The following is a 19,537-nucleotide window of genomic DNA, read 5'->3' as shown; positions in this document are numbered from 1 at the left end:
ATGATGCTGTAAACAAACAAACAAAGGTCATTTAAATATTGCTCCAACATCTTTCTTCCTCTAACAGGGCGAAGGTCTGTCTTGATAGTTTTGAGTAATCCCACATTATAATACTTGAGCAGTTCCTACAGAAGGAGACATACAAGCAAAGACCAATAACTTTTATGATATATTTTCATATTTTTTCTTGGATTTTTGTCAATATAAATATTACATAGAAAATGGCATAAAAATGTACATAAAAATGTTCACTTGTCCCAATGAATACATAGATAACAGAAATAGTTATGCATAGGAACCAAACATCATTTTGATTATTATTCAAAGATTAAAAAGAAAAACAATTTGATTACTAATTTAGGAACAGTGTTTCAACCTTTTACTCTTCATACTTAAATGTATCAAATTCTAGAAACTTCTTTTTATGTGTTATTATGTTACACATTAAAGAAGTTTTATATCCCTCTTTATTGTGCAAATTATTCAGTATTTACTCTCTTCTTGTAAACATCAAATATAAATCGAGTTTCTCATTTTCAGTCAATATTCATCAATGGTTCAGTCACAAATTTAGACTTTGGCTCTGGAATTCTAAATCTTTTTCGTCCACTTTTTTAAACAGATACATATAGCTTATATAAAAAGAAATTTGTCAAGAACATAGATCCCACAAAAGCAGCACAATATTTCAAGTTACACTGTGAACTTTGATATTCAAAAATTAAGTGTGATATTATCAGAAGACCCTTTAGAAGCAAAGAGAGCATCCATGTAATATTATAGCTGAATCCATTTAAGTCTGTCTATGAGAGGTAAGAAAATGTGAAACACCCCTTCGCGCCCCCCTAGCATCGGCTTAAGTGAAATTCTATAACTCAGAAAATACTGAATGGACTTCATGATCCTGAATGACCAGAAAGTATAACAACATTAGGTCCTCGGCGATATATGACCATTTTATGTCGATTCAATGTAAAACCAAACTCACTCACTCTCCCCCCAAGTTGTGAATTTCAGACTTTAAATATTGATGTTTAAAGGCCCTGCACAGAAAATGAGCATTAATAAGTTCTAGCCTTTAACTATCAAATGACAAAATTTCTTTAATATCTACCAGTAAGCAAACAACACATACTATTATGGATATGAGAACTTATGATTTACTGTTCTTTTCTATAATTAATGTTTCGACTAATTCATAACAAGAACAGTTATTGAAATAACAATTAAACAACCAGTTCAAGATATCACAAACATTTCAATCAAAATTGTTTTTTATAATGGGAGAAACATTTAAATGATAAAGATTAAAATTCATCAAGATTTCTGAATTTCTTTTCATATTTGCATTATGCTGTAAGGCAGAACATGTTCTTTACTAGAATATGAATTGTGTAAGAAAATTACAAAATTTAATATTTTAACAATTACAGAAAATTTGTTTCTAAAATTCAAAGTAGAATTCACTACAACACCATCTGCTGATTCTCAAAGAGTTTCGAACAGATATAACTTGCCAAGAAGTTTGTCATGTTTATTACTTCCCCTTTAATATACCAACAAGAGTTTGTGCCCTTGTCACTCCCAAAACAAGGCCTGAAACAAAAAAAAAATATCCCATATATAAGCATAGTTATCCATATATAAAAAAATCCCTGATGTATCAAAAGAAAATAATTTCAAAGATTGTTTACCAGTCTACTGGCCAGCTAATGTATGCAAAAATTCATTTTTTGAAAGGGACTAACCCACACATTTTAGGCGAAAAATAACTTCCCTCAAAAATCTATAAAAAATGAGTACTCTGAAAGTGACTAGTGGTACAAACTTATTGACAGGATTTTTGCAAGATGTTCTTATAAATAACCAAAAATATTGTGCAGAACCTAGTAAATCGTCGCAACGCTTTTGAAATAATGAAGAAAAATTACATTTTTCTTGCATATTTACCGATATCGAACTTTTATTTTTGCCCACTTTATCATTTTTCTGTGCCATTCTGTACATTCTATGCCAAACTTTGTGGAAATGAACATGTTGAAAAGTTACACCCAAACTGTGGGTGAGTAGCTTTAAAGACTGACCTGCAATCCTTGAAAACCAGTGTAGCATTTGAGCTTACCAGTATGAATAAACAACCTAATGATAAAAAAGAAAAAGAAGCCACTTGCATAAAAAATGTTTTTGAGCAAACAAATCTCACAACACTTAATTGTTGGCAATAATTATAGAATTTTGCACAGAGGGTGTTAGGGTATTGATTCAAGGCTCAAATTACAGTAAACTTTTGTCATAAATGCAATAAGATTAACAGGTACTTATAATATCATAAATTGACATCTAGCACATTTAGACAATATGAGTTATATTTAGTGAAGTGACAGTACTATATAAGTGAGTATAAGTGAGCAAGCTGATACAGTTACAGAGACTGTTTTTATCTGTTAACCTTAGATTAAGTGTCAAAACCTTATTTTGTCTTGAGGTAGTATTTGGCTGAAATTTATGCAAGACATTAATTTTGGGAGTATTTCAGATTTAGCAACAAAATTAAATACTTATTAAAACTTATAAAGTATCATAAAGATGCATTTAAATATTATATTCAAGATAATTGAGAAAAGTATTGGCTGGCATAAATTATGTTAAACAAATTGGATATAAGCTGAGCAGTGGGTTTGACAAGATAACTCTCTGCTGCCTTATAGGACAGAGTACAAATATTATCTCCCTTTACTTAACTAAAAACCGTAACTAAAAATACACATGCTACCTGCAAATAGGTAAAAAAAAAAAGCCATCAAAACCACCTTGTACAATGTAGTATAATTACACAATATATATGTAAGTTCCTAATTATAAATAATCTCAAGAATACATATTACAAAACTAAATGCGTGTCAAAATATGGAACACATTTCAAACAGTTTTACGAGACATTACAGCAGATTTCATCTATGAAACAAAAATACACTGGACATCATGACTAATTTATATTTACTACATATTTTTAAATATCATAACTCTGTCCGCATTTCTCCGTTTGAACCAACGTGTGTATTGACTTCTTCATCTTTTCCTAAATTATCAACACTTGACACGGAGAAATACTTATTTTTTTCGAAGTGTTTGTACTTCGGTGAACTTGATTTGGAGTCGTCACTCTTGCATCGCCGCACAAGAGGTCGTATTAATCGTACATGTGCACTGGATTTAGACTGATCGTCCGCTGAATCTGACGAGTAATTTGTTGAATCAAGATTAGTAGCTGCACCAGCAGTTTTATTATCACAATATTTCTCACAAAGGCTTTCATTAAATGCACAACCATTGGAATCTGTATTGTACCCATCAAACGACACAGGTAAACTATTGTGCGAAATAACATCTGTTTCCCCAACACCACTGGAATGAAATGCACGCTCTAATTCTGATTCCATGCTTGCTGCCAAATCAATCATTGACAGTGGTCTAAAGATATCAGCACTTTTATTTGATGTACCACTTCCCCCACCTCCAGAGGAATCACGACTATCACTTTCGTGTTCACTCTCAGTCACAACTATATCAATATCGGTTTCATCAGCACTTTCATTATCATTTGTATATCCATTATTTGAAACATTTCCCTGCAGTAAATAGTTATCAAAATTAACACCTGGTACATTTTCGCGTGCAGCATTTTGTCTATTATGACCAGTATAGTTCAAATTCACAACATTTGCTACAGCACCCGTAGTTAGGTCATCTGGTCCCGTGTTCATATCACTGGAATGAGACGATCGTGAATCAAGCTCGTATTGATTTGACGGCAAAGTTTCATCTTCCCGCCTAATTCGTACAAAACCATCTTCCACCACAAGCATTGATGGTTTACTAGTTCGTTTAATCTTACGCACCAACAAAGTCGCATCTGGATCAGAATATTTTTCAGCAGTGTGTGGTGGATAAGGTGCCTTTGGTGTAGATGTTTTATTTTTCATTTTTTTCAACCAGCTTAAATGATCCGTCTCCGAGGCAACATAATCCAAACTGATAGAAGAACTGTAAATTTCATTCTGATCAAGACTGTCAGGACAGCAGCATATACAACATGGTAATAAATAATGATGAATTCTATTATCAAGATTTTTCTTCATTTTATATCTCAATGGTTGACTAGCAACATAAGCTACACTTAAGCACATTAAAATTTCTAAACTTCTCAAAATAGTATGGTATGTCCACCATGGCCATGGGTCAGGTTTTGTATCCAACTTCAGCACACCATAAACACCAAACATACCGTACAGTTCAAATCCCACTATTGCCACTCCGAAGAATGCCGAAATAAAAGTAATTTTCACAGCGAGACCAAGCGTGTATTTTTGCTTAGACGGTTTAACATGATATCCATGTGTGGCAGTGTTTTTGTGTTCATGAGGACTTCCCATCATTGTCTTTTGACGATTTATAGCACCTTTGTAAAGTTTTCGAAACAACACCAAGTAGCCTACGAACATCAACAATCCCCAAACTATGAAAAAGACTTGACATATGAAGATCATTATTGAAGCACTTGAAAATAATCCTACCACAATGTCAGTGGATATTGATAACAAAAAATGCAATGACACAATAAAAACTAGCACCCATAGATTCTGAACTTTAGGTGAAATGACCCGTACTCTTGTAGCAAGAAGTAAAGCATAAAATAGTATACTGAATAATGCAGTCAAACATGGGAATGCTGTACTATATATGAAATAATCCAAACCGGATGGAAATGTTCCCAACGAATTGTACGCATCCACCATCAAATACGTGGCACGTAAAATACACACAAATATCACAAGTAAATGTAAAGTGATAAAATAATGCTTACTTAACAGGTGCTCCATACCCCAAAGCCTAATTAGAGTCACCAGACAATATAACCCCAATACCGAGAAAGCTATTCCATAAAAATATACATGAAATTCCCATGCTTCCTTCCAAATTGGTTTAGCCAGTTTCCAATCTGGACCCGGCTCAGCAAAAGCATCAGTATCAAACTCTTGTTTACCAGAAGAATCACCTTCTTCATCTTCCGGCTCTGACTTAGGATTTTCGTCTTCTGGTTCAGGTTCAACTTCAGTGTCTGGTATGGCCGTTGTTGTATTATCAATATGTGTTTGTTCAGTTGAACTATACTTTTCTGGCTCAGCTGTAGGTTCAACTGTTACTTTTACTGTGGTAGTGAGATTACTTGAAGGGTTAGCAGTAGTAACTGATTTATCACTTGTTTCTGGACTAGGTTCCGGGTAAACAGTAGTTTCTGGGTTGTTAGTAGGTTCTGGACTAGGAATTTTCTTTTCACTGGTTGTCATCAAAGTTGGTTTACGTGTTGAAGAAGCACTTAATTTTGTTGTATTTCCTCCAACAGGTTCTGAATGGGTGGTGTTTTCAGCCTCTGGTTCCGGTGTTACTTCACTTTCCGGTTCAGGTGTAACTTGACCTTCCGGTTCTACTTTTGAAGTTGAAGAGTTTGGCATGATAGTTGTTCTTTGTGTAGATATAGACCAAGTACTTGTTTTCTCTGGCTGAGTTGTTGGTTCAGAAGTTGTGGAATTTTTAGTTGGAAGTTCAGTGTCTTCTGGTTCAACACTGGACTCAGGATTTGGAGTTATTGCATTTGTAACATTATGATTTGGTTCAACAGTTGGTTTAGGACTACTTTCTACAGCTGTCTCATTCCCATTTGTTTCATTAATATCACTTTCAGTAGTGTTTATTTTATTTATGGGAACTGTTGTTTGATCAAATATGCTGGTTACAGTTTTTGCAGTACTTTCTGGAATGCCACTACCTGTATTATTTGTATTCTCAGTGGCAGGTGATGATTCTGGGTCTCCAACTGTTGAATTATCTTCAGGCTCTGGAACTGGATCAGGTGTAGCTTCTGTCTGAGATTCAGGTTCAGGAGTTGCAGCTGAAGTTCCATTTTTCAATTCTGGTTCTGCAGACACTTCTGTCTCTGGTATAGATTCTGTCACATTATTAAATGGTTCAGAAACTGGTTCATTTTTGGTAGTGTTTGTCTTTATAATTTCTGCAGTTGGAGTTGGTTCTGGTGTATTTTCTGGATAAGGCTGTGTTGTACTGCTAGCTTGAGCAGTAGTTTTATTACTTTCAGTGAATGGTTCATCTGACGATTCAGCAGAAGCTGGAATTTCATCATCTCCAGTTGAGCTTGAAGTTGGTGGCAGACTACTATGATCGGCATGGGATTCTATCTGAGTCTGCAAAGTCGTTGTCACAAGAGAGGATACTTCAGTTGTCATTTCAGTTTTTGTGGGAACAGTTGTTTGTGGATTTGTGGAAATCAAATTATCTGATACTGAGGTAGTTTGGATTATTGAGTTAACATTTGGATTTTGAGTTGTCAGTTCTGGAATATCATTATTCATTTTGTTATCCACCTGACTACGTGGAGTAGTATTGAGATTGCTTCCACCGATAAAGTTAGCCATTTTATCCGTACTGGTGATTTCTCCAGAAACATTTCCTCTTGTAGATGTTACTGGGGTGGCAAAAGTGTCTGTAGTATCATTTTTATAGTCATTTTGTGAAGAAGACAGAGCATATTCATGTGAAATTGCACTAGACTGATTTGATGAGGCTATTGCACTTTGAGATATGGCAGTAGAATTATTATTGTTATTTACAGTCTTATTTCCTGAGGCTTTATTATAATCAATATCACTGTCTTGTTTGTCCGTATTGCTTCCAGATATTGCATTATTCCAGTTACCATTGTTATTACTCTGCATAGAAGACTCACTACTATTTTGAGCATTATGAGAACTTTCAAAATTTTGATTATCACCTCCGTCGTAGTTTGGTGTTATCGATTTTACATTAACATCATGGGTAACGTCACTTCCTGGAGCCGAGTAGTTTATAATGTTTGTTACTGTTGTTGTTGTTTCAACATCAGCATTAATATTACTTCCCCCAATTTCATTTACCTCTCCAACAGAACGTTTCAAAACTTTTATACTTTTTCCATATTTTTCATTTTCCTTCTTTTCCAGTAAAGTGTTTTGATTTCCTCCATTTTCTATCTGTTTATATCCGAAAGTTTCATGCCCAAATAAAACTGAACACAAAAGAATTACCAATATGGCAGCCATTTTGTATCCATGGAAACCTTAAATTTACATGTTTCCTCTCACAAACAAACAGTGCTGTGTACAGCACACACGGGTGTCCACGTTCATATTTTTCCTCCATAAACAATGTTCCTGTGTTTACTTTCCCTTATCAGCTTATTAATGCAATACAAAATAATGCTTTTGGCTTGTAACTCTGCTTGTAACTTTCCTTTTGTCAGCATGTGTCTGAATTTGTTACTTTTTCTTTCTTAGTGTGTAACTCAGCTTGTAACTTAACTTTTTGTCAGCAGGTAACTGAGTTTGTAACTTATAATTTCATTGTTTCTTGAACTGTAACTTCTCTCCTTCAGTCTGTATATCTGATCAACAAGCCGTCTTCTTCATCAGTTCAGGTTAATAAACAGGAAGTCGAGTCGAAACTGAAAAGAGACAATAAATAATTAGTGTACATAATACAGACCTTATTTTGGACTTTAAAGCGACTTGCTCAGAAACAAGCAAAAATTTTGAACATACACAGTGTCATATAAAATTCTGTTCAATATTCATGCCTCATGTCCTTAAGACAGCAAAAAATATTATTATGCCAAAGGCTCCATTTATATAATGCACTTAGCAATATCTAGTTCATAATTCAATGTTACTTGAATTATTAAAGGGTCATAATGGCTTAGTTCTTAGCTCAGATACTTGTCAAAGGCTCATTGTAGATATAAGACAGGACTAATGTACTACATTGAGCCGCTCATGAGAACCAATAAGTGATTTGCGACCCCTGATCAACTGCGCATTGCGCAGTTGGCTGGACATGCTGTTGCTGACAGTTCATAATTGAAATAGCTTGAAGCGACAGCTGGATCTTGACCAGATGCGCAGCTGGTCTGGATCCATGCTGATTGCAAATGCACTATATTGGTTTTCTCATGATGCGGCTCATTTCTGTAATTTCATTGACTTTGTTACCTCACACCTCACTTTATGGCTCTGGCTACAATTTCATGTGAAACTGGTACAATTAAGCGTATTCTATATTTGGACAGCTGTTTTATGTTTTCAAAATAATAAAAACTTAGCTGAATTTTTACTATTTGCATCACACTTTACAACAGGACAATAGCTTTGTTGAGTCATTTTTTTTTTCTTCGCAAACTACGTTATTCACACCCTGTCGGAATTTTGAGATAAGCAAGTTCAAGATATCAAGTTCAACAGTATAAATATTTGTGGATAAAAGCTCAATTTTACTGATTTTGCTAGAGAACAAAAAATATTTCTATGTTGCGAAATAAACCAGTTATACAGTACTTCCTGTTTTCAGAGACAAACCATGTATTCTGTTGCAATTACTGTGCTTCCATAAAACATTTTTAGATTAAATGAATGACTTTGATAATCAATTACCATGATTAAAAACTTGCAACATAGCTAGATAATATCAATCTCTGCTTGTGTGTGATCCTTAACTGCACACTAAAATATCTAAATTAAAGAAGATAGAAACTTCTACAAATTGACTTGAAACTGTAAAACTGATTAGTTTTAGTGGTATGTTGTTTTTTTTGTGAGCAATAAAATACTAACAGTGAAAAAAAAACTCCTACTAAATTAACATAGTCAATCTCATTTTCAGCAACATTTTATGAAACTTTTAAAAATTATTTTATTAGGTGATATATGCAACTAACAAAAAGGTCCTTTATGTAGAGCAAGATCCCTGAAGTAATGCATATTTTCATAGTTCTTTTTTTCCTTACAGTAAAAATATTTATAAAGCTGTCAGTTTTAGTATCCATTTTTCACTTTTCTGTTTGACAGACATCAGGTATTTCAACACCCTGAAAAAATTGCTTACTGTGATTGAATTTGTTCTCAAGATATACTTTGGAAAAGGTGATCAGTATAATTCTAGGACTTTGTATTTCTACTGGATGTGTACAATAGTTTCTTTCATTTCACCCTTACTTTCTGTGAAATCAAACGCTTCTCAAGTTATGCACAACACAAATTTGGATGGACATCTGACAAAGGTAAATCTAAGACCATCCCCTCCAAAAATTTTGGTGATAAACATCAATCTGCGAGCAAGCCACTTTTACAGTTAAATGTACCTCCTTTATTACAATACTGCACAGCAGTTAAACAGGTCTCCATTTGTAATGCAAAATTCATGAATGCTTTGTTATGCTAGTGCATTATACTTGAATATAGAAACTAAAGAGAAGAAAACACTAGAGTTTTTATTATCTAGACTTCTGACATGCACCATACAATTTTATTACCATTCTCCCATTATTTCCTATTCATGCTGGCACTGCCTAATGTAGTTTTCAGTTTTTATACAACATTTATCACTGTTTATCAGAACTGTATGTTTTTTTTTTCTTTCTCTATAACATTAATATTTCAGTAACTTGTTTGTTTTACAGAATTTTATGGCAAATAACATTATAAATTTGCTCCAGACAATTTGCCAGAAAACAAAGTGCAAAAGTTCACAAAGTCTATCCACACATTCTATTCTGTATTGACAATGTTCCCTATTTCAAACAATACTATCATAGAAAATAGGTTCATTTGTTCAACCACACAAAACAACTTCCATAGGTTCTACCAAAGATCCCTTGTTCACTAGTTCTATCCAAGATCCCTTGTACACCAGTTCCGCCCAAAAACCATTGTTCACTCACTTTGACACTTAGTCACTAGCATCCTTAGTTCACTACTTCTACTCAACACCCCTTGTTAACTAATTCTACCAAACATCCCTTGTTTCCTAAATTGTCTATCCAATAGCTCTTGTTCAACAGCTCTATAAAAACATCCCTTGCTGACTAGTTCTACTCAACATCCCTTGTTCACTAGATCTACTCAACATCCCTTTCTTCTCTAATTCTACCCAACAACCCTTAACTGTGTGTACAAAACAGCCCCTAACCACCAGCTTTTTCCAACATTCCTCCTGCACTTAGGTCTTCTCAATAGCCCTTGTTCACTGGTTCTACCAAACAGCTCTTGTTCACTAGTTCTTGGCAACATCCCTTGTTCAGTAGGTCCACTCATTACTTCCCTTCTAAACTGCCCTTGTTCACTAGTTCTACCCTTCATCCCTTGTTCACTATGTCTGGCTAACAGCCTTTGTTCACTAGTTCTACCCTTCATCCCTTGTTCACTATGTCTGCCTATCAGCCTTTGTTCACTAGTTCTACCCTTCATCCCTTGCTCACTATGTCTGCCTATCAGCCTTTGTTCACTAGTTCTACCCTTCATCCCTTGCTCACTATGTCTGCCTATCAGCCTTTGTTCACTAGTTCTACCCTTCATCCCTTGCTCACTATGTCTGCCTATCAGCCTTTGTTCACTACTTCTACCCTTCATCCCTTGTTCACTATGTCTACCTAACAGCCCTTGTTCACTAGTTCTATCCAACATCCCTTGTTCACTATGTCTGCCTAACAGCCCTTGTTCACTAGTTCTAACTAACATCCCTTGTTCACTATATAATGCCTACTCAAAAGCCCTTGTTAACTACTTCTTCCAAACAGCCCTTGTTCATTAGATCTACCCAACATCCCTTTTTCACTCTGTCTTAGTAATACACAACAGCCCTTGTTCACTAGGTCTACCCAACAGCCCTCATTAACTAGTTCTATGCAATATCCTTTGTTCACCAGCTCTACTCAACATCCCTTGTAACTAGTTCTACCCAACATCCCTTGTTCATAAATTCTATCAAACATCCATTGTTCACTAGTTCTACACATATTCCCTTGTTCATTAAGTCTATCCAACAATTTACCTAGTTCTAACCCACTAGTTTCACATCTCAAGTCCACATGTTCTACTCCATGATTCAAGTAAGTGCACAAAATGAAGATTAGTCCGGTGTATACCAACATTAATAGCCCTACCACACAAACAAAGTTAAAAACAGATTGGTTTTCATGAAAAACATATGTCTCCCACCACTTACAACACAGAAATTGTAAAATGCCACAAATTGACAAATCAAAGGTTGTGACTCCACTGAACATTAAATCAGAATAATTATGAAGATAATATACACAAATAAACATCAACCTAAGCACTCAATTCAGCCTAATGCTATAAAGCAAGTAGTATGAACATTGTAAAATATGACAAATCAAGGGGCATAACTCTGCTGAATATCACTGAACTGGAACATGACAATGAAATGCATAATCAAGCTTGGCACTGATAACTCCTGTAAAGTTTGGTGGAAATTTGCCAAAATGGTGTACAGAAGTTGTCAAAATATCATAAAATTGGACAAATAAAGTGAAAATCACTGAACCAGAACATGCTGATGTTATGCAAATGGTTTGATGAAAATGCATCTTATAAATAAGAGAAGAGGCCAATACATCATATAATTTGACAAATCAAGGGACATAACTCTGCTGAAAATCAACAAAGACAGAACATGCCGAAACATGTACATCTTGACTTGGTATTGATCACTTCTGTGAAGTTTGGTGCAATTCTTCCTGTTGGTATTGAAGCAGTTGCATGGACAAGGTAAAAGACCATAATTTCATTGAAAATCACAGAACTGGAAAATGCCTACAGCATCACAATTCGACTCAGCAAAGACCACTCTTGGGAAGAAATTGCATAGACAAACTTTGTGACAGACAGACAGCGCTATAACAATATGTCTTCCCCACTTCATGTAGGAGACATTATTTCCTCTATAGAAGAGCACTAAAGAACACAGTAAAGTCATGATGTTTGTGTATTCTGCCTGGCAATAAAAGTAAACAAATTTTCCTAGAACAAATAAAACCTCAATATAAATGTGTGAAGCAGGTGTTATGATAGAGATATTGCATAATGTTGGCCTGTGTGTCAGCTGTAACATCAGATATCTACACTATCTCAGATATATATTATCTGATCTCTATCAATCAAATTGAAAATATTTCTCAGCAGGGGTTATGAATAACATTTTATTTTATCCCTAGATATTCATTTTTGTTTGGGAGGGTGGGAGAGAGGTGTGCTGTGGAGGGGAGGACAGTGTCTATGCAGATCTTAAGCTGATATGGTATTACCTATCAGCTGACTTACTGGTATGTGCATGGATTTTCTTGCCAGTACTAACAGATCCTTCCAGGCCCTACCGAACCTTAACAGAAATAAAGGGTATGAAACCAACATATTACAAATGCTGGGACTATTTTAGGTCCATGTAGACTCTTGACGGTACTGAGTGAGTATGAGACTGCTGGGCTTGTTTAAGGTCCCTTAAGAATCTTGACACTATGAAACTGTTGGGCCTGCTTCAGGTCCTTGTAGTATCTTGACACTATGAAACTGTTGGGCCTGTTTCAGGTCCCTGTAGAATCTTCACACTATGAAACTGTTCGGCCTGTTTCAGGTCCCTGTAGAATCTTGACACTATGAAACAGTTGGGCCTGCTTCAGGTCCCGGTAGAATCTTGACACTATGAAACTGTTTGGCCTGTTTCAGGTCCCTGTAGAATCTTGACACTATGAAACAGTTGGGCCTACTTCAGATCCCTGTAGAATCTTGACACTATAAAACTGTTGGGCCTGTTTCAGGTCCTTGTAGAATCTTGACACTATGAAACTGTTGGGCCTGCTTCAGGTCCCTGTAGAATCTTGACACTATAAAACTGTTGGGCCTGCTTCAGGTCCCTGTAGAATCTTGACACTATAAAACTGTTGGGCCTGTTTCAGGTCCTTGTAGAATCTTGAAACTATGAAACTGTTCGGCATGCTTCAGGTCCCTGTAGAATCTTGACACTATGAAACTGTTGGGCATGCTTCAGGTCCCTGTAGAATCTTGACACTATGAAACTGTTGGGCATGCTTCAGGTCCCTGTAGAATCTTGACACTATGAGACTGTTGGGCCTGCTTCAGGTCCTTGTAGAATCTTGACACTATGAAACTGTTGGGCATGCTTCAGGTTCCGGTTGAATCTTGACACTATGAGACTGTTGGGCCTGCTTCAGGTCCTTGTAGAATCTTGACACTATGAGATTTTTGGGCCTGCTTCAGGTTCCAGTAGAATCTTGACACTATAAGACTGACGGGCCTGCTTCAGGTCCTTGTAGAATTTTGACACTTTGTGACTTTAAGGCCTGCTTCAGGTCCCTGTAGAATTTTGACACTTATGAAACTTTTGGGCCTGCTTCAGGTCCCTGTAGAATTTTGACACTATGAAACTTTTGGGCCTGCTTCAGGTCCCTGTAGAATTTTGACACTATGAGATTGCTGGGCCGGCTTCAGGTCCCTGTAAAATCTTGACACTATGAGATTGCTGGGCTGGCTTCAGGTCCCTGTAAAATCTTGATTCTGAGATTGCTGGGCCAGCTTCAGGTCCCTGTAGAATCCTGACACTATGAGATTGCTGGGTCGGCTTCAGGTCTCTGTAAAATCTTGACACTGAGATTGCTGGGTCGGCTTCAGGTCCCTGTAAAATCTCGACACTATGAGATTGCTGGACCTACTTCAGGTCCCTGTAAAATTTTGACACTATGAGATAGCTGGACCTGCTTCAGGTCCCTGTAAAATCTTGACAGTATTAAATGAGACTTTTGGGCATGCTTCAGGTCCCTGTAGAATTGACACAACTAAATGAATTTGAGACCCCAATGTCATCCTTCAAGTCAATGTGCAATTTTGACAAAACTTATAAAGTGTTGTAAGACCTTTGTGTTACAAATGTTAGGCCAGTTTACTAAATGGGCACGAGAGTGTTGGGCCTACCTCAGGTCCCCGTATAACCTTGACTGAACTAAATGGACATGAGACCCTTGAGTTACCATGTTTAGCCTGCTTCGGGTCCCTGCAGAATCATTATAAATAAAATTAAAAATCTAGGCACGTGGCCTTAAAAAAATGCCATACTGGTTTTTGAGGCATTAATTGTATAGTCAACTACTTTTTGCATTTTGAACTATATAAATCATTTTACCTAATTCATTGTTCAAAAAGCTGAACATGCAGGCACTTACAAAAGAATAACTGTTAAAAAAAATCATACCGTATTATTCCTTTCTCATCAGAAAAGGTGTGCATATATTCCGACTATTGAACACTTTCTTCATAATAAAGAATCAGTGACTTGTCTTATTAAACCTGCATGTTGACTAAAACCACACACGTTTTTCTGACAATCAAACCAGACATAAATATTACTGCATAATGATTAACCATTAAGGTAGCCGCATATAAATGAGAAGACGAAAACCCAATAAATAATTCAAAGTTTATAGATTCCGTCACTCAGACTCCTTTACATCACAAACTGTATATAATAAACATAGAGCACATACATAATTTGCATTTATATTCAAATGATCTCGACCGAATAAAATGTTAGAAATGACAGTCAAATTTCTTTCTAATAGCAGGTATATTCTAAAATATGTCTTTCGGGGTCTGGCTGCAGTTGTTTTCAATAAAACATGGTCTATAAAAGTGAAGTTATTTCAGTGTCAAGCTGTGATATAAAATGTTATGTTTTTTTCTTTCAATACTATACCATACATGTTCCAATAACTGTCTCTCACTATTTTTAAATACCGATTCTATTAGAAAACACATACAACTGTACATACAATTAGTCCTATTTTAGTCTTAATTGAATTATCTCTTTAATAATTGGACTAAAAAAAATCCTGTTTTCCTCACATTATTTTTAACTATTGTTGACAATGTAATATTTGCAAAGAATTCATGGTTAGCAGCCGTCTAGATGGTGTTAAAAAATCATGAAACAAGAGTGTTTAAGGACATGGTTCAGATTAACATACACAGATATTTTAGATCTGTGAGTGTCATTTATTTCCTAATATTAGTGAAAATAAAAATTATCAGTCAATTCCCCTGTCCTCTATCAGTAACTCGCAGCAGCTTACCCACATGAATTTGAGGTGGAGGACAGACTTTTTCTGCTTTTCATGTTGATGTTGTTACTAAAGTACGTCAAATGTGTGCTTGATGTCATATTAGCCACATAAAAACAATTGCCGCTTCTGAACCACGTCAAAGTTGATGTATTTAACACCACCTACATAAAAGTGCTTACAGCTTACTCAATCCCCTCCGGCTGTTTCCTAAATAGCTTAATGTTTATAAGTTGTCAGTCAAGTAAAACCTATCTCTTGTTTTCATACATCATGACAAGACAAATTTTCAATTAATACTGAATATTTTGTGATGTTGATTAAAGGTAATTTTGATAATAAAAACCACTGATTAAAGCTAGGAAACTGGACAAGGTGGTCAGCCTACTTCAATATACACAAGATTTGTTTGAAAAATATTACTTGACTCATATTTCATTGAGGTATTTTTAAAATTTGACTTCCCTAACCAACAGAGCGATTTTTGAAACAGGAAATGCAACTGAAACCAAAAGAAACATGTGCACTTTAAAACACTTTCATACTAGAGGTAATTATCAAATTTTACTAACGACAATTAAGTATAATTCTAACACGACCAGCGAATAACCTGCATACATGTAGAGCCAAATCTATCTCAGGTTATTCTGCAATAAACCACTCGCGTGCAATGATGTCATCCGATCCAGGTGTGTAGAACGGTCCTAAAAAGTAGTTACCGTTATTTCTAACACTGTTATACTTATATGTCGTGTTAGAATCGAAATAGTAAGTTCCCAAGAGTGATTTATCGTAGAATAACCCCGAGTTTTTCTTTTTTATGCGAAGAACTCAAAACTCGGGTTATTCTATGATAAACCACGTTTGGGGACTTATTATTTCTTAATTATATTTCTGATATAGATCTGACCCCATGAAATGGGCCTTTCTATTCCTTTATTGCTAACATACTTGATGGAAACTGAAAAATATGTCACAAATTTTCCTTTAAATGACTGACCACCTTTAATATCCAGCAACACCTTCTGTTTAATTCTGCCATAAATGGTCATAAACATCAAACAAATACACCTCATCCTGTAACTAAAGCAAATAATGTTCAAACAGTATTGTCATCTATTCTTGTCTTAATTTTGACCGAGGCTAATATAATTCTCTAGTTTTGAATTATCCTCTGAAAATTATGACCACGGTCATCAATTTTACTGAAATAAGTACGAAACTGGAATGATTCACAAGTCAATGGAAACCCACTACTATTATTTCCAATGAGTGGTCATGCATTATAAATAACCTGAATGTAAATGTTTCAGAAGGTGGTGCTTATTAAGTCACTGGGGAAAAGATTTTCAGCAAGCGAAACAATTAAGGTTACTGACAATAAATCTTTCCAACTAAAACATAGGTCTGGAGAAATGTGTAAAAAATAAATTAGATTTCAATGCAGAATTTCAGGAGAAACAAAGAATATACTATTTAGATTACAAAACATTTACCTCCAAACATTCATTTTTCCCTTTACAATATTTTCCAAAAAATAAAATCCCAGGATGATTTTGAACAGAAGACAACTTATACTAGCCGTTGTAGGTGTCGTACAACTGTAATAAACAACATCTAAAACACCACTGTCTTAAACTGTCCCTTGTCAAATGTAAATCATTTCATGTACTGCAGATTTTGACATAATATTTCTAATTTAACACTTGTAAAACTGACATAATGCATTTAAATATCACCTATTGTCAAAGTTGTCATAAGTGGGGGAATGACATGATGTTTTGAACACCTGACTTAATTATTACACAATACAGTGGATTTGACTGGCTTAAAGATGTTGCCAATCTTTTTCTCCAATTTCCTCCTTTCCCTTTTGCAAGCATAAATCTATCTTCCGTATTATTAATTTTCCAAGGTTCTTAAAGGGATAAAGGAGAACAGCCATGATTTAGTTATTCTGTTTTACTCATGTCAGCCAAAACATGAAGAGGCTATTTCACCTATTAAATTAAATCTTGCTATGATATATATAGACACTTGTAGCAATCGAGATTACATGTGTTTGTGGAGTAGTGATTCTAATTATTTTAAACTGTCCATCGTAAAAATAAGTCACATTAAAAACAAAATTAATACAGGGATTATAAATACAAAATGATTACTTACAAGATATATACCATTATCCTGTCTGTTCTGATAACAGTGATCTCCTGCATTCACTGTGACCTGAAATGAAGGAGCAATATTTTCTGTTAAAACCCAGCAATATTTTCCGTTAAAACCCAGCAATATCTTCCATTAAAACCAAAGGTTTTACATTCCAATTTCAGTTTTATCACATTTCACAAATCGTGGGCTGAGCGCGAAACTATTGTAACTGTATATGAATAAAGAACAAGATACAATAGTTTCGCGCTCAGCCCTCGAAATACAGAACTGAAACACTGTAATACTTCCATAGCTACAACAGTTATTGTTATTCTCTTTAGGAAAATCCTGGCATATATTACACGTACTGTACAATGGATACATTTTACACACATCTAATTCTGAAGATTTTTTCTACCAGATCAGATCAGGTCTCGCAAGAATTAAAATTGAACTTGTAAAAACAAAAGTCATATAAAATATTATATAATCACATTATTTTGTTTTTATCCAATTTCATAAAACTTTTATTGGACAAAAAACAATGTTTTACAGTATTATATACAACGCAATTGTTCATCTGCGTTAGTTACTTTATGTCCTTTAATCATCAAATTTACATTTCTCTCAAGGAAGAAAACAAATCGAATAATTTACAAGATTATACATTCACGAAAATAGATGACTGCGATCAGTTTTCAATCCCCTCCCGCATTTTATGTCTTGTTTTATAGCAAAATGTTAATTTGCACCACAATTTTTTGTTTATATCCCCATTAGTTGTAAATTAAGAAGACTGGATAAAATCAGCTACTTATGAATATTGGAGCTATAGGTTAAAGAGGCTTGCCTCCACATAAATGCTAAAAGACTGCATTAATAGACTCATGCTATAGGAATCTATATCACCGACAAATCATGGCAGTTTATCTAGTAACATAATCACGGTCAAGATGTATTTCTAACAGTAAATGATACACCTGCAACCAATCCCCACAAAGTGAAAATGTTTTTGTCACTATTAGAAGAACCTGGTTTCTCTATTAATCTAAAATTAATATAAAACTGAAATGATAAGTTTTTGTTAATAACAAGTGCGCTCCTTTCTTGTTACGCAACTTTATACCAGGAATATACAAATGTAGTTTGAAAACTAGAGATGCTTTTGAGAAAAGCGCAAGTCTCCCACAACTGCAACATTGAAAAATGTCTAGTTTCTCTCGATGGCTTTGATGAATGGACCCCATTGAAAAATATCTAGTTTTTCTCGATGGCTGTGATGAATGAATCAAATCAGTAATTCAAGGGCCATAATTCAAAAGTGCCTGGGAGGATTTGGCTAGTTATCGAACTTGGCTGAGGTCTCATGGTCAAACACATTTTGTTCAAGTTTGGTGAAGATCAGATGAGAAATGTTCGACTTACGAGTGCGGACAAGCTTGAAAAATGTCTAGTTCCTCTCGATGGCTGTGATGAGCGGATCCAATCAGTAATTCAAGGGCCATAATTCAAAAGTGCCTGGGCGGATTTGGCCAGTTATCGAACTTGGCCAAGGTCTCATGGTCAAACACATTTTGTTCAACTTTGGAGAAGATCAGATGAGAAATGTTTGACTTAGAGTGCGGACAAGCTTTGTGACAGACAGACACACACACACACACAGACTGGAGTAAATCAATATGTCTCCCACACCACTGTGTGGTGGGAGACATAATTAATATCTCAGCTTCAAATGCAGATTTATGCCATGTCAATATGCTAACTGATAGGCTAGACAAGTGTCTTTAATAAGCAAAATAAGACATTATTTTTTACCTATGAAGATCAAATTACCATAAAACTAACTATTTATACTGCAATGAAATTTCAAACATCCTTAGATCACGTGAAATTTGATACCATTTTGGTGATACTGATCTGAGAGTAATTTTATGCATCTAAATCATTCATTAAATTACAAAAGCTACTGCACAATGAAGTAAAACTGTAACACAATCTGTATAGGAATTTAAGTGTTTTCATCGAAGGAATACCATATAACAATTTTTTCCCTGTACTGATATTCATGAGTTCAGCAGTTGTTTTAATTACTGTTTATTTCTTTTTATTCAAACAGCCAATAACCTATTCTCCTGAGACAGACTTTGGTATGGCGCTATTTCAAAACTGTATTCCCATCCAGCAGTTTTATTTTCAACTGACAAAAATACAACAGAAGTAAAACATCAAATTTTAGATATGTTCTTTTTTTCTTTAGTAATGGATAAAAGATTGTAATCAAGACTTTCTTTAGATTTACCCCACCCATAACTAAATCTGATATATGACAAGGTCAAACTATTTTTTTTTGTACAAGAA

At 35.0% G+C, this 19,537-nt stretch overlaps 2 protein-coding genes across 4 annotated transcripts in view; both read right to left on the bottom strand.

The window, feature by feature from the left end:
- Positions 1-156: 156 nt before the first annotated feature.
- Positions 157-19,537, bottom strand: part of LOC123529603 (uncharacterized) — a 53,553-nt gene continuing 34,172 nt past the window's right edge. For all 3 annotated transcript variants that reach the window (XM_045309994.2, XM_053521869.1, XM_045309995.2), the window contains 2 exons: positions 17,198-17,257; positions 157-7,555 (listed from right to left, as the gene is read on the bottom strand). In XM_045309994.2, the coding sequence (XP_045165929.2) occupies positions 3,018-7,154 (4,137 nt within the window). In that variant the 5' untranslated portion in view covers positions 7,155-7,555; positions 17,198-17,257 and the 3' untranslated portion in view covers positions 157-3,017. The remainder of the gene's footprint in view (positions 7,556-17,197; positions 17,258-19,537) is intronic.
- On the bottom strand, positions 9,309-10,842 carry LOC128547940 (repetin-like). Its single transcript, XM_053521870.1, has one exon. It carries the CDS (start codon positions 10,617-10,619, stop codon positions 10,029-10,031), a length of 591 nt encoding a protein of 196 aa, XP_053377845.1. The 5' UTR covers positions 10,620-10,842; the 3' UTR covers positions 9,309-10,028.

Source organism: Mercenaria mercenaria, chromosome 13 (assembly GCF_021730395.1).
Source record: "Mercenaria mercenaria strain notata chromosome 13, MADL_Memer_1, whole genome shotgun sequence".
In the NCBI taxonomy this organism is placed as follows: domain Eukaryota; kingdom Metazoa; phylum Mollusca; class Bivalvia; order Venerida; family Veneridae; genus Mercenaria; species Mercenaria mercenaria.
This window is presented reverse-complemented; position numbering and strand designations above follow the sequence as displayed.